This window comes from Pipistrellus hanaki, assembly GCF_964339955.1.
Source record: "Pipistrellus hanaki genome assembly, chromosome: X".
NCBI classification, from domain to species: Eukaryota; Metazoa; Chordata; class Mammalia; order Chiroptera; family Vespertilionidae; genus Pipistrellus; species Pipistrellus hanaki.
Genome location: NC_140524.1, coordinates 50,357,634 through 50,373,277, shown reverse-complemented (window position 1 = coordinate 50,373,277; position 15,644 = coordinate 50,357,634). Strand labels below are relative to the sequence as shown.

General features: G+C 35.5%; 1 protein-coding gene across 1 annotated transcript in view; it reads left to right on the top strand.

Annotated features, from left to right (window-relative positions):
* Window positions 1-15,644, top strand: part of IL1RAPL2 (interleukin 1 receptor accessory protein like 2) — a gene marked incomplete at its 3' end in the record, with an annotated part of 1,526,880 nt that overhangs the window by 787,282 nt on the left and 723,954 nt on the right. The window contains exon 5 of the mRNA XM_084870467.1: window positions 231-504. Within this exon, the coding sequence (XP_084726593.1) occupies window positions 231-504 (274 nt within the window). The remainder of the gene's footprint in view (window positions 1-230; window positions 505-15,644) is intronic.

Sequence of the window (15,644 nt, the reverse complement as noted above, 5' to 3'; positions counted from 1 at the left end):
CAATAAATACTCCAAAGGTACAGGGCTTGATCAGAGATCCTGCTTTCCCAGGCCTAAGGAAGGCCTCATAGGACCACTGGGAAGACTGATTGAGGTAATCTATATAAGGCACTTACCATAATACCTGGTTCATAGGTATGTCCTCAGTGTATGTTGGCAATGATTGTTGTTCATATCATTTCTATCTACAAAGGTCACTGCATCTCATGCCTGATCTTGTTTTCTTTCAGTGGATGGATGCATTGATTGGTCAGTTGATCTCAAGACATACATGGCTTTGGCAGGCGAACCAGTCCGAGTGAAATGTGCCCTTTTCTACAGTTATATTCGCACCAACTATAGCATGGCCCAGAGCACTGGGCTCAGGCTTATGTGGTATAAAAACAAAGGTGATTTGGAAGAGCCCATCATCTTTTCAGAGGTCAGGATGAGCAAAGAGGAAGATTCAATATGGTTTCACTCAGCTGAGGCACAAGACAGTGGATTCTACACTTGTGTTTTAAGGTGAGTACTGAATGAAAATATTGTTCAACACCATACCTGGTAGTCTTTTGAATAGGACTGGAGTGTGTGCAGGTGTGCCTCACCTTTACAGTAGGTATGTTTTTTGAAAAGTTACAGTGTATGCAGAGCTTCAATAAATTAAATTTTAATTATTTATTGGAACTGCATTGCAAATCTTTCAAATTTTTCACAAAATTGGATTACCATTTACTGTGTGTGCTATTTCATTTAGAAATTTTGGGCTTCATTTCTTCCCTAATCCACACCTGCCCCAGACCTTATATTAACAGTTGTTTTTGCATAGAGCCAGTTAGCTCAATGGCCTTGATATCAGGCCATGAAAATAACCTTAAGTATCACTTAGGCAAAGCTCTCTCATGGCTTATTGATGAAAAATACCTTCAAATGCTCCTGGGATATGTTTTAGCCAGTGAGCTACTGTTTTGATCTTTCATAGAACTGCAATGTGAGTTTGAATCCATTGTTTCTAAATATTCAACATGGACCCCTGTCATCCTGAGTTCTTAGGTACTATACAGGGAAGATTTCACATACAATTCCTGCTTTTAAGAAGTTTAGTGAAAAGCAATCTATTTTATCCTTAGGGATTTCACAATATGCACTTCCTCCTCCATCTCAGTGCTAAAATTTAGGATCTAGAATCTCAGACAGACTGCATTAGATATTGAAATTAGGTAGCTGAGATGACCTTTAAATCACTTTTTAATTCTTCCATTTTAGGAACCTCTGATATTGCTCACCAGGAGCCTGCACTCTATTATTTGATTATATCTTCTTGGAAATGCAGACCCTTCCTATTTTTGTTTCCTGTGGACTTTGTCTGATGCTAAAGCTATGTCACCTCTTCATCAGAAACACTTGGAAGCCCCAAGTGAGGCCTCATTAAGTTCAGAAGAACAGGTGTATAAAAATATAACCTTCTTGATACTCTAAGAATCACTTTGGTATGTGTGTGGAGGGAATGTTGGGGAAGCAAATAATAAGTTTAATCTTTGTGGTAGGCAAAAACTCCAGGATATTGGCAGAACTAGACATTATTCTAATCACACCCTCAGTGATAGTATTTCACCTACTTGGGCAGCTCTTGGCAAAACTGGTAAGAGGGTATAATTCAGTTTCAGTAACTGACACTATATTCTTTAGTATACTGCTACTCTTTCCCTGCTTACCCTCATTAAATCCTGCCAATCAAAATAGAGCTCTTTTCCTCCACAACTCCATTTGCTTTTTTTTGTCTTGTGTTTTTACAAATTTAAAATTTTATTTGCAAAACTTCAGCCCACCATATACTTATGAATGAATTATTCAGTTACTTATTGCCTACTTACCCTGACCTGCTTATGCTTCCAGTCTTGCTACCATTCCTCTAACTCCATTCCCTTACTATGAGCAATGTTAACAATCTAATGTGTATCCTTTATACATTCTTCTTACTCTTTTAGTTATAGGAACATATATACTTGAGTATTTTCTCCTTGTTGTTTTTAAAAATATTATATATTTCTCTCCATTTCCTTTTATAAGTAAAAATACATAGCACAAATCTGAACATTCACTGATCCTTTTAAGTATATAATATTCTGTATTTCTTGATAGTCTTTGATAACACAATTTAGTCAATTATTTTCCATTCCCCACTGATGTGCATATACTTTGTTTCCAGTTTTTGTATCTTCATCAAAAATGCTCTAATAAAATCCTTGTTTACTTTTAAATAAACTTTTAAATTTTATAACAGCTTTAGATTTACAAAATTATTGCAATAATAGTACATAAAGTTCATGTATGCTCTAAAATTCATGTATAATTTCCCCTGTATCAACATTTTACCTGACTATTGGACATTTATTACAATTAATGAACATGTAGTAGAACATTATTATTAACTTGAGTCTATTATTTATTCAAATTTTTCATATTTCATTTTTAAATTTTTTTTCATTGATTGAGGTATGACATATGTGTTCTTATCCCCCCCTCCATTGCCCCTACTACCCCCACCACTCATGCCCTCACCTCCCCTGGTGTCTGTGACCATTAGTTAGGCTTATATGAATGCATACAAGTCCTTTGGTTGATTTATCCACCTTACCTCCGCCTTCCCTTACTTTCCCTCTGGGGCTTTATGGTCTGATCAATGCTTCTCTGTCTCTGCATCTGTTTTTGTTCATCGATTTATGTTGTTCATTATATTCCAAAAATGAGTGAGATCATGTGATATTTATCTTTCTCTGATGGACTTATTTGGTTTAGCATAATGCTCTCCAGCTCAATCCATGCTGTTGCAAACAGTAGGAGTTCCTTTCTATAGCAACATAGTATTCCATTGTGTACAAGTACCACAGTTTTCAAATCAGCTCATCTGCTAATGGGTATTTAGGCTGTTTCCAGATCTTAACTATGATAAATTGTGATGCTATGAACATAGGGGTGCATATATCCTTTATGATTGGTGTTTCTAGTTTCTTGGGATATATTCCTAGAAGTGGGATCACTGTGCCAAATGGGAGTTCCGTTTTTAGTTTTTTGAGGAAACTCCAAACTGTTCTCTACAGTGGCTGCACCAGTCTGTGGTCCCACCAGCAGTGCAGGAGGGTTCCTTTTTCTCCACATCTTCGCCAGCACTTGTCATTTGTTGATTTGTTGATGCTAGCCATTCTGACAGGTGTGAGGAGGTACCTCATTGTCGTTTTGATTTGCATCTCTCAGATTATTAGTGACTTTAATCATGTTTTTATATGTCTCTTGGCCTTCTTTATGTTCCCTTTTGAAAAATATCTATTGAGGTCCATTGCCCTTTTTTATTGACTTGTTAATCTTCTTTTGCTAAGTAGTATGAGTTACCTATAAATGTTGGAGATTAAACTCTTATTGGTAATAACATTGGCAAATATGTTCTTCCATACAGTGGGCTTTCTTGTTATTTTGTTGATGGTTTATTTTGCTGTGCAAATGTTTTTATTTTGATGCAGCCCCATTTGTTTATTTTCTCCTTAGTTCCCCTTGCCCTAGGAGCTGTTTCTGTCCCAGGATCCATCTAGGGTACTATATTAGATTTGGTTACCATCTTCCTTAAGCTCCTTTTTTTCTTTTTCTTTTTTAAATTCATTATTGACGCTATTACATTTGTACCTTACCCCCCTCCCCTGTATCCATTCTTGGAAATTTCTTAGACTTTCATTATTTCTGACAACCTTGAGAGTTTGATTAGGATTGTTCAGAAATTTTGTAAAATCTTCCTCAATTGGGATTTATCTTATTTTTTTCATAGTTAGATGGGGGCAATAAATGTGAGGAAGATCACAGAAGTAAAATACCATTCTCATCACAACCTATCAAGAATACAAAGTATCAGTATGCTTTATCAGTGTTGATATGGACCTTGATCACCTAGTGAGAGGTAGTGTTTGTCTTTCTGCACTCTAAAGTTACTGTTCTTTATTTCTTCCTTTTATTGTAATACTCTCCTCTTTGGAAAAAAAGAAGTTATTTATAGCGCATATTTAAAGACTGGAAAGTTATGTTCCACATCATTGAGTGGAGTACCTATATAAATTATTTAGAATTCTTCTGCATGGAATATTTGCCTCTTCTCCCCCATCATTTATTCAATCATTTACTTATATCAGTATGGACTTATGGATATTTACATACTATAAATTGTGTTATAGTTCAATGTTACTTTATTTTCTAGTTCAAATTCTTCCATCTTTGTCCATTTGGGAACTCTTTCAATGGCTGTATCTGTCCTTTTGACATAACCTCATTATTGTGCTTTTATCAATTTAACATTTCCTTATATTCTAATACTATAAGATATTGTAGGCTTATCTTGTCTATTTCTTATCACAGTCCTAGAATTAGCCATTTTTCTACCCAAGGAACCCCAATTCCTTTTAATATAGAAACCACAATTTGGGTGCTATATGTGATTGTTGCTACTGGGGTGGAGCTACTTTTAGGCACTCTCAGCTGTCAGACTATTCACTTTTAAGAAAAGCCTGAATTATTCCATGCACAACTGAAATTTCTCAATGCCCTTTAAATCCTTTCCTATAGGTACCTCTCTGTTTCAAGTACATATCAGTTGGCCATTTTTGTATTTATTGTAGATACCATCTAAGTCAGCGGTTCTAAACTCACATCTAGATCAATAGAAGAAAACAGGATGGTATTCTACTGAGCAGATACTTAATTAAAACATATGTGGTGATCTATTTAATCACACAGCAGATCTTAGTTATTGGGACTGATATGTGTAGGTAAAATTTTGGAAATTATTCCTCATGTGTACCTTGATCAGGAAAAAGTTTGGGAACCGCTGTCCTGAAGAAAACAACTGTGTTTTGTCAACTCAGACATATAAAAATATATTTCATAATGACATATGTAAAGCAGGTAGCATTTGTGTGTGAATAATAAACAAGTTTTTTTTAGATCTAGTGTCCATTGATGCCAAATACATGACAAGTGAGAAAGTCAATCCATATAGGTGATTCTATGCCATTGCTAAGGGAGTGACATTTAAAATATGAAAAGTTTTGAATTTCACAATGTCTATATTCACCTGAAATTTCCATATTGAAACTACTTTAAAGTAATCATGGATGATTTTTATATGCTTTATGGACATCATTAAAATTATTTATTTTATGCCCTTAAAATGCAGATAAATTTAGTAATATTCTCCACCCATTTGAATCATAACAAGAAAAGTTTACTACTTGTAACCTTTCAGTAGCCAATTAATTACCCCCCCCCCCTTGGCCAGTCTCAAGAGTATTTAGTTGAATTTTCCAGCAAGTTAGTGGGTTAATAATAGAGACATGGTAGACAAGCAAGTTATATTTTGAGAGAATTGTAGCCATTCTCTCTTCCCACCTGAATCTTTTCAGTGGAGGCAATCTATCAATACTAATAAAACCCTGGGTGGCCCTCACATGTGACATCATCACAAGATGGCCACAACAAAATGGCCACCACAAGATGGCCACGTGCACAGCGAAGGCAGGGCCTGGTGGCTGCTCCATGCAATGAGGCCTGGGGGTCTTGCGGCTCCGCCTGGTGTGGAGGAGGCTGGTCCTCACATCTCTGATGCCTCAAGCAGAGGAGGCAGGTCAAGACAGGGGAGGACTGTTGGGAGCCATCTGGCCAGCAAAAGACCAGTTAGGTGTCAATCAGTCCATCAGGGAGGCAGTTGGGGGGTGATCAGACTGGCAGTCAGGTGAGCAGTTATGAGCCAGTGGTCCTGTATTGTGAGAAGGATGATCAACTACGGCAGGAATCAGGCCTAAACCGGCAGTTGGATCTTCCCAAGGAGTCCTAGATTGAAGAGGGTGCAGTCCAGGCAGAAGAACACCCTACTGTGCACGAATTTTTTAGTTCATTTTATGAAGCCAGCATCACCCTAATACCAAGACTGTATAAAGAAAATACAATGAAAGATAATTACAGGCCAATAAACCTCATGAACATAGATGCCAAAATTCTCAAGAAAATTCTAGCAGATTGGATCCAGCAATACATCAGAAAGATCATACCCCATGACCAAGTGGGATTTAACCTAGGGGTGCAAGGATGGTACAATATTCAAAAATCAATACATCACATAATCAAATTTAGAGATAAAAAATCACATAGTCATATCAAATGATGCAGAAAAAGCATTTGAGAAAACCCAATACCCTTTATTGATAAAAACTCTCAGCAAGATGGGAATAGAAAGATAATATCAAAACATAATAAAAGCCATACTTAACAAATCCACAGCCGACATCATATTCAATTAGCAAATACTAAAACCATATTCCCTAAGAACAAGAACAAGACAGGGATGCCCATTCTCACCACTCCTGCTTGAAATAGTAGTGGAAATATTAGCCATTGCAATTAGACAAGAAGAAGAAATAAAAGGCGTCCAAAATGGAAAAGATGTTAAACTGTTCTTATTCACAGATGACATGATACTGTACATAGAAAACCCTAAAGACTCCATCTAAAAATTATTAGACATAATAAATGAATTCTGCAATGTAGCAGGATACAAAAATTAATGCCAATAAAGCTATGGCATTCTATACAACAATAGTGAACTTACAGAAAGAGAGACTTAAAAAACAATCCCATTTACCCAAAAAAAATTAGGATACCTAGGAATAAACTTGGACAGTGAAAAAAGAGATAGAGGAAGGCATAAACAGATGGAAGAACATACCGTGTTCATGGATTGGTAGAATCAACATAATTAAAATGTCCTTGCTACCCAAAGCAACCAATAGATTCAATGCACTCCCCATTAAAATACCAATGATATATTTCACAGACCTAGAATGAACTCCTCAAAAATTCACCTGGAATTAAAAAATAAAGAAAGAAAGAAAAAGACCCTGAATAGCTGCAGCAATCCTGAGAAAGAAGAACAAAGTAGGTGGGATGTCAATTCCAGATATCAAGCTGTATTACAAAGCCACTGTTCTCAAAACAGCCTGGTACTGGAACAATAACATACATAATGATCAATGGAAAAAATAGAGAACCCAGAAATCAAGCCAAACCACTATGCTCAATTAATATTTGAAAAAGGAGGCATGAACATATATTGGTGTCAAGACAGTCTGTTCAATAAATGGTGTTGGGGAAATTTGACAGATACATGCAAAAAAAAAAAAAAAAAAAAAAAAAAAGAAAAGAAAAGAAAGAAACTAAACCATCTTACACCATAGACAAAAACATACTCAAAATGGATAAAAAAAACTTAAACAAAATAAGCTTGGAAGCCATGAAAATAATAGAAGAATCCAAGGGAAACAAAATCTCATACATGCAAAAGCAATTTCTTCACTAATACATTTCCTAGGACAATGTAAACTAAAAAGAAAATAAACAAATGGGACTGCATTAAAATAAAAAAATAAAAAAGCCTTTGCACAGCAAAAGAAACCATGAACAAAACAATAAGAAAGCCCACTGCATGGGAGAACATATTTGCCAATGTTATCACCAATAAGGGTTTAATCTCCAACATTTACAGAGAACTCATACAACTTAAAAAAGGAAGAAAAACAACCCAATCAAAAAATGGGCAATGGACCTAAATATATACTTGTTGAAAAAAGACAGAAGGAAGACCAAGAGACATAAGAAAACATGAGAGATGCAAATCAAAATGATAATGCAGTACCATCTCATACCTCGGTATCCATCAATTGATGCAATTGATGAATGTATAAATAAGAAGTATATATATATATGGTATACCAGTTAATAATTTGGATTTTTTGATAGAGTTGCACATATGCTGATATAGATGAGATTTGATATGTATGCTATTTTGTTGTATTGACAACAAGCTTCGAAACTTCATATGTCAAATTTTCTGAAAATGTTAACATCATAGATATTTTTACACTTGTAAAAATATTTTACACTGAAATGTCAAATTTAGTGCCAAAAGAGAACATTTGTAGGAAGTTTTATTCATTAGTTTATTTTGAAGAAAAGTGCTGCTGAATACTTCGGGAAGCTTAGGGTGAACATGCTTCATCTCAAGATACTTGTGAACACTGGTTTAAATGCCATAAAAGTGATGATTTTGATGTGAAAGACAAAGAATGTCCAAGTCAACCAAAAAAATGTGAAGACCAATTACAAGCATTATTGGATAAAGATGCATGTCAAACTAAAAATGAACTTGCAGAAAGATTAAACGTTGCTCAGCAAACAATTTCTGATCATTTACAAATAATCTGAGAGTATTAGCTATGGTGGGTTGGCAGGGGGTTCCAAGAATAGATCATGGAAGCATAGTATTTGACAACTTGTTACTGGGACAATTGACTAATACACTTTTCAACATGAAGACAGGGAGAATACTCTGGCAACTACTGTATTGGGAGGAAGAAAATTATATGTAAAGAATCCTTAGTGATTTTGAAGAACTTGCAATGTAACTCTGGCAATAAAACTTCTAAATGCTACAAAGAGTAATTATGAAACAACATATTGACAGATAAAAAATACCAATGTAATCGAAATAAGAAGCAGTGAGAAAGTATGAAATAGTTATTAGAGTTAGTGAAATTTGGGGGTGTGGAGTTCTTTCTGCAGGATGTTTTTGTTTCTATTTGTCATTGAAACATCTGGTTTTTCCACAGAAAAATTCTTTGGTTATGATATGATATGTACAGCAAATTGATTATCTCACCCAAACAAAAAAGTAAGGATTACTGTAATCATACTATAGTGCACATGATGGTGGTGGAAGGGAATCTTTTGACTTTGCCTTGATTGTCCCCTTATTTTTGCCCACATGTTAGTCAATGGCAGACAGATTTGGAACTAGATACCTGTACGCTTAAATGGAAGGTTACAATTGCCTTCTCTGAGACTGACAACTTGAATTCACCACTGGAAAGATCCATAATCCTCAATAATCTATGAATAGATGTTAATATAAACTTTTTTTTCCTTGTGACTTAAATGCTGAACCCCTCAAATAAATTATAGTTTATTTTGAATTATTTTGAATTCAGGGAAAATTTTATTTTGGTGATAAAATTTTGTTTTGAATGAGTAGTTTTTAGAATATACAATTTCTACTATATCCTTGTCTATTGCCTACACTTTTGTAAACAACAACAAAGCATAATATCTTTATGTACGTTACAGTTTGGTTGGGAGTTAGTGGATAATGTATTAATTATTGGTCATGATATTAAGGGCGCTAATTTTTATTGAGTACTTACTACATTCTGGGTACTGTGCTAAGTGCTTTAAATGAACCATCTCATTGTTGGGAGATTCTCCATGAGTTTTTTTAAAATATATTTTTATAGACTTTTTACAGACTTTTTACAGAGATGAGGGGAGAGGGATAGAGAGTTAGAAACATCTATGAGAGAGAAATATCTATCAGCTGCCTCCTGCATGCCCCCTACTGGGGATCGAGTCTACAACCAAGGTACATGCCCTGGACCAGAATCAAACCTGGGACCTTTCAGTCCATGGCCTGATGCTCTATCCACTGAGCCAAACTGGTTGGGACACTGCCCATGAGTTTGTTGGATTTATGCATGTTTTATGGGCAGAGGGACTGATTATTCTTTATCCCAAATTATATTTTCAAATAGGTATGTACATAGAACAATCTTAGAGCCTAGAAATAGTGTCTCCCACCAGAGAAAAGGGCAGGTTTGCTTACAGCATTAGAAAATATAGGTAGTATCTCTCTTTTGATCACAGGACTGGCATGATTATGACTATCAAAAAAAATTGTTCTTCATAAGTTTGGGATTCTTCTCCTGTAATGCAATACACTGCTTATGCAGGTGTCATCTGGACCTTTTAGTATTGTCTTGTAGGAGTTGGATTTGGGAAGGCAACACAAATGCTGATACTCTGGCTACTTCCATTGCTGTGAATAATTAACTGTCCACTCTTTGTGATTCAGGAGTTTCTTGTCTTCTACCAACTCTAATGAAACTTGCAGGCTAATGTGTTAGCTTGCAAGTATAGTAAAATCTCAGATGCTTCAAGGTTCTTAACACATGTAATACAACAACCCACCAAGGATAACTCTTTTTATTATGCTCATATTATAGGTGAAAAAAAACAAAACAAATACCTCAGTGACCTGTCCAAAGATTTATAGTTAGCACATAATAGAGCCGGGATATGAACCCAAGCCTCTCTGACTTCAAAGGTCACATTCTAAAGCAGTGAGCTACTTAAGTCCAATTCAGTTGAAGTTACTGGATTGACCTTTCATCCAACTGCATCATGAATCAGAAACAAATTATGTTGGGATAATCCTGGGTTGCGGATTATCAATGTTATTCCAAAGGCTACATATTCATGTCAACAGAAGAGAAAAGCAGTTAATAAATTGGTTTTTCTTCATGCTTCAGCAAACTTTTATTTGTTTACTGTGTTTCTGTCTAAAGGGAAAAAGTACATAAACTACAAAAAAGCCTTTAATATTGACATTCTTATATATTAGAGATATTATCCATGAAAGATGAAAGAAAAACCTGAACTCTTTATAACTCTAAATATGATTGCTTGAAGACTAAAAAGGTCAAAAGTGAGTTTTTCAAAAGATCCTGTGTTCTCCTAACTTCTTATTATAGCATATATATTTTAATGATTATATTAAATTTACAGATTTTTAAAAATATATAGGCGGTATGGCACATAGAAGGTACTAAATAAATGTCATTTGAGTGCATCTAAAAGGTCATGGATCTTTATAAAATTATATAAGAAAATTTGTCAGATCTTTGATCCTTGTACATTTTGTTAAGACTTTCTTTTTTATTGTACATTCTTTGCATTTGGACAAATGTATAATGACATGTATCCACCATTAAACTATAATACAGAATACTTTCACTGTCCTAAAAATCAACTGTGCTCCACCTATTCATTCTTGCCCCGACCCTACCTATTGGTAACTGCTACTCCTTTGCAGTCTCCATAGGTTTGCCTTTTTTCAGAACATAATATATAGCTTTTTCAGATTGTCTTCTTTTGCCTATTAGATGTATTTAAGGTTTTCCATACATTTTCATGGTGTTTCAGCTCATTTATTTTTTATATTTATATTAATCCATTGTCTGGATGTACTACATTTTCTTTATTCACCTACTGAATTACATCTTGGTTGCTTTCAAGATTTGGCAATAGTGAATACAGCTGCTCTAAACATCTATTTGCAAGTTTTTGTGTGGACATGAATTTTTCCATTCCTTGAGATAGATACTGAAAAACATGAATACTAGACCATATTGTAAGGGTGTTTAGTTTTATAAGAAACTGCAAAACTATCTTCCAAAGTGACTATAACATTTTGAATTCTCACCAGTAATGGATAAGAATTCCTATTTCTCCCCATCCTCACCAGGATTTGGTGTCAATGTTCCGGATTTTGGGCATTCTAATAAGTATGCGATAATATCTCATTGTTGTTTTAATTTGCTTTTCCCTGGTGACATATAATATACAGGTTTCTCATGCTTAATTTCCATCTGTATATTTTCTTTTTAAATATATTTTATTGATTTTTTACAGAGAGGAAGGGAGAGGGATAGAGAATTAAAAACATAGATGAGAGAGAAACATCTATCAGCTGCCTCCTGCACACCCCCTACTGGGGATGTGCCTGCAACCAAGGTACATGCCCTTGACCGGAATCGAACCCGGGACCTTCTAGTCCGCAGGCCTATGCCGTATCCACTGAGCCAAACCTGTTTTGGCTGTATATTTTCTTTGATGAGGTGTATATCAAGTTCTTTGGCACATTTTTATTTATTTATTTTTAAAATATTTCTATTTATTAAGGTATTACATATATATCCTATTCCCCCATTGCCCAACGACCACCACTCATGCTCTCGCCCCCCGGGTGTCTGTGTCCATTAGTTAGGCTTATATGCATGCATAAAAGTCCTTTGGTTGATCTCTCCCCCTTACCCACACCCTCCCCTACCTTCCTTCTGAGGTTTGACAATCTGATCAATGCTTCTCTGTCTCTGTATCTATTATTGTTAATCAGTTTATGTTGTTCATTATGCTCCACAAATGACTGAGATCATGTGATATTTATCTTTCTCTGATTGACATATTGTGCTTAGAATAATGCTCTCCAGTTCCATCCATGCTGTTGCAAATGGTAAGAAGTCCAGAAGTCCATTTTTTTTTTTTAACACTGTATGGTATTCTATTGTGTAGACGTACCACATTTTTTTAATCCACTCATTTGCTGATGGGCACTTAGGCTGTTTCCAAATCTTAGCTATGGTGAATTGTGCTGCTATGAATATAGAGGCTCATATATCTTTACTGATTGGTGTTTCTAGTTTCTTGGGATACATTCCTAGAAGTGGGATCACTGTGTCAAATGGGAGTTTCATTTTTAGTTTTTTGAGGAAATTCTAAACTGTTCTCCATAGTGACTTCACCAGTCTGCATTTCCACAAGCAGTGCAGGAGGGTTTCTTTTTCCGTTCATCCTTCTCAGTGAAGTAATATTTATCCCAGGGATGCAAGAATGGTACAATATCTGCAAATCAATAAACATGATATATTACATAAAATAATTGAGAGACAAAAATCACATAGTCATATCAATTGTAGCAGAAAAAGTATATGACAAAATCCAACAGCCTTTCTTGATAAAAACCCTCAGCAAAATGGGAATAGAGGGATCATACCTCAACATAAGAAAAGCCTTATATGACAAACCTATATCCAACATCAGATTCAATGGGCAAAATCTAGAACCACTTCACCTAAGAACAGGGATGCCCACTTTCACCACTCCTGTTTGACATAATTCTGGAAGTGCTAGCCATAGCAATTAGACAAAAAAAAATAAAGAAAGAAAATGTATCCAAATTGGAAAAGAAGATGTAAAACTGTCATTATTCACAGATGGCATGATCCTGTACATAGAAAACCCGCAGGGGTCTTCAAACTATGGCCCGCGGGCCACATGCAGCCCCCAGGGGAGTCTGATCCTGCCCGCCAGGTTTTTTGGGCAGTGAGCGCAGCCAAGGTGTTACAGTAGGGATTAGTAGTTCATATAGTCCAGCCCTCCAGCTCTCTGAGGGACCGTGATCTGGCCCCCACTTTAAAAAGTTTGAGGACCCCTGCCCTAGAGCCTCCATCAAAAAATTATTAGACTTAATAAATGAAATCAGCAATATAGCAGGACACTAAATTAATACCAAGGAATCTATGGCGTTTCTATACATCAATAGTGAACTTACAGAAAGAGACACTAAGAAAGCTATCCCATTTACCATCACACCAATAATAATAATAATAATAATAATAATAATAATAATACCTAGGAATAAACTTAACTAAGGAGGTAAAAAAAAAACTGTACTTGGTAAACTACTGGACACTGAAAAAAGATATAAAGGAAATCTTTGACTCATTTTTTAAATTGGATTATTTGATTTCTTATTATATTTTGAGAGATTTTTCATATATTTTGAATAACCTTTGTTAGATATGTTCTGCAAATATTTTTCCCACTCTGTGGCTTGTCTTCTAGTTCTCTTGACATTATCTTTTGTAGAGCATAATTTTTTTAATGAAGTCCAGTTCATCAATTATTTTTTTCATGGACTATGCCTATGGTGTTTTAATTTTAAAAATCATTAGCATATCCAAGATCATCTAAGTTTTATCCTATATTGTCTTCTAGGAGTTTTATAATTTTACATTTAGGTTTATGATCCATTTGGAGATACCTGTTGTTATGGGTGTAAGATTTGTGTCTAGATCCATTTTTTTGCATGAGGTTCACCTGTTTCAGCATAATTTGTTGAAAATATATATTATTCTATAGTTTGTTTCTTTGTCAAAGAGAAGTTGACTATATTTGTGTGGTTCTATTTCCAGGATGAATATTCTGTTCTATGCATCTATTTGTATAGTGCCTCTTTAATACCACATTGGTTTGATTACTGTAGCTTTACAGAAATTCTTAAAGTCAGGTAATTTTCTTCTCATTTATATATCTATATCTGTATCTATGTCTATGTTTATGTCTATATCTATCTATCTATCTATATACTAAGATATAGATATATAGATACAGATATAGATACAGACATAGACATAGACATAGACATAGACATAGACATAGACATAGACATAGACATAGACATAGATATAGATATAGATATAGATATAGATATAGATATAGATATAGATATAGATATAGATATAGATATAGATATAGATATAGATATAGATACTACAGGCCCAGTGCATGGAATTTGTGCACAGGGAGTGTGTGTCCCTCTATGCAGCCTGTATCCTCTCCAATCTGGGACCCCTCTAGGGATGTCCAACTGCCTCTTTAGGCCTGGGCAGTAGAATATCCCTCTCACAATCAAGGACTTCTGGATCTCAACAGCTCACTTTCCTGGCTGCCTGATTGCCCCTAACCACTTTCCTACCAGCCTGATGGATGCCTAATGGCCCCCCTGCCAGCCTGATTGCCCCTAACTGCCCTCCCCTGCTGGCCTGGTCACTTCTGTCTTCCCCTGCATGCCTGGTCACCCCAACTGCCCTCCCATGCAGACCTGGTCCTGCCAGTTGCCCTCCCCTGCAGGCCTGGTTGCCCCCAACTGCATTCTCCTGCAGGCCTGGTCACCCCCAACTGCCCTCTCCTGCAAGCCTGATTGCCCCCAACTACCCTCCATTGCAGGTGTGGTCCCTCCCACCTGCCCTCCTCTGCTAGCCATCTTCTGGCAACCATCATGTGCCCACATGGAGGCAGCCATCTTTGACCACATAGGTGTCTCTCTTGTGTGTTGGAGTGATGGTCAATTTGCATATTACGTCTTTATTAGATAGGATATGTGCCTTGTACATATTTTGTTAGAAATATACTTAATTATTTTATTTGAGGTTTCTAATATAAATGGTATTGTTTTCTATGTCAAATTATAAGCTTATCCATTGCTGGCATAATGCAATTCAATTGACTTTTGTGTATTAGCTTGATTTTCTGCAACCTTGCTATATTTGCTTATTAGTTCTAGGATATTTTTGGTCAATTTTCAGGTGTTTTACATAGACAGTCATGTTATTTGTGAACAAAGATGCTTTTATTTCTTCCTTCCTAATATGTATGTTTTTATTTAGTTTTCTTACCTATTGCATTAGCTAATACTTCCAGTATGATATTGAAAAGAAGTGGTGAAAGGGGATTTCCTTGCCTTTTTCCTATTTCCAGTGGAAAAGCTTCTTTCTAATTTCTCACCACTAAGTGTGATGTCACCTGGAGGCATTTAGTAGATATTCTTTATCAAGTTGAGGCATTTCCTCTGTATTCCTAATTTATTGAGTTTTTATCATGAGTGAGTGCTGATTTTGGTCAAATGATTTTCCCATATCTACTGATATCCTGTGAGCTTCTTTTTTTGCTTGTTGATGTGATGAATTACACTCATTGATTTTTTTAATATTGAACCAGTCTTCCATACTTGGGATAAATCCCACTTGGTTATGATATATAATTATTTTTATACATTACTAGACTTCATTTGTTACTATTTTACTGGGGATTTTGTTTATGTTCATGAGAGATATTGATATGTA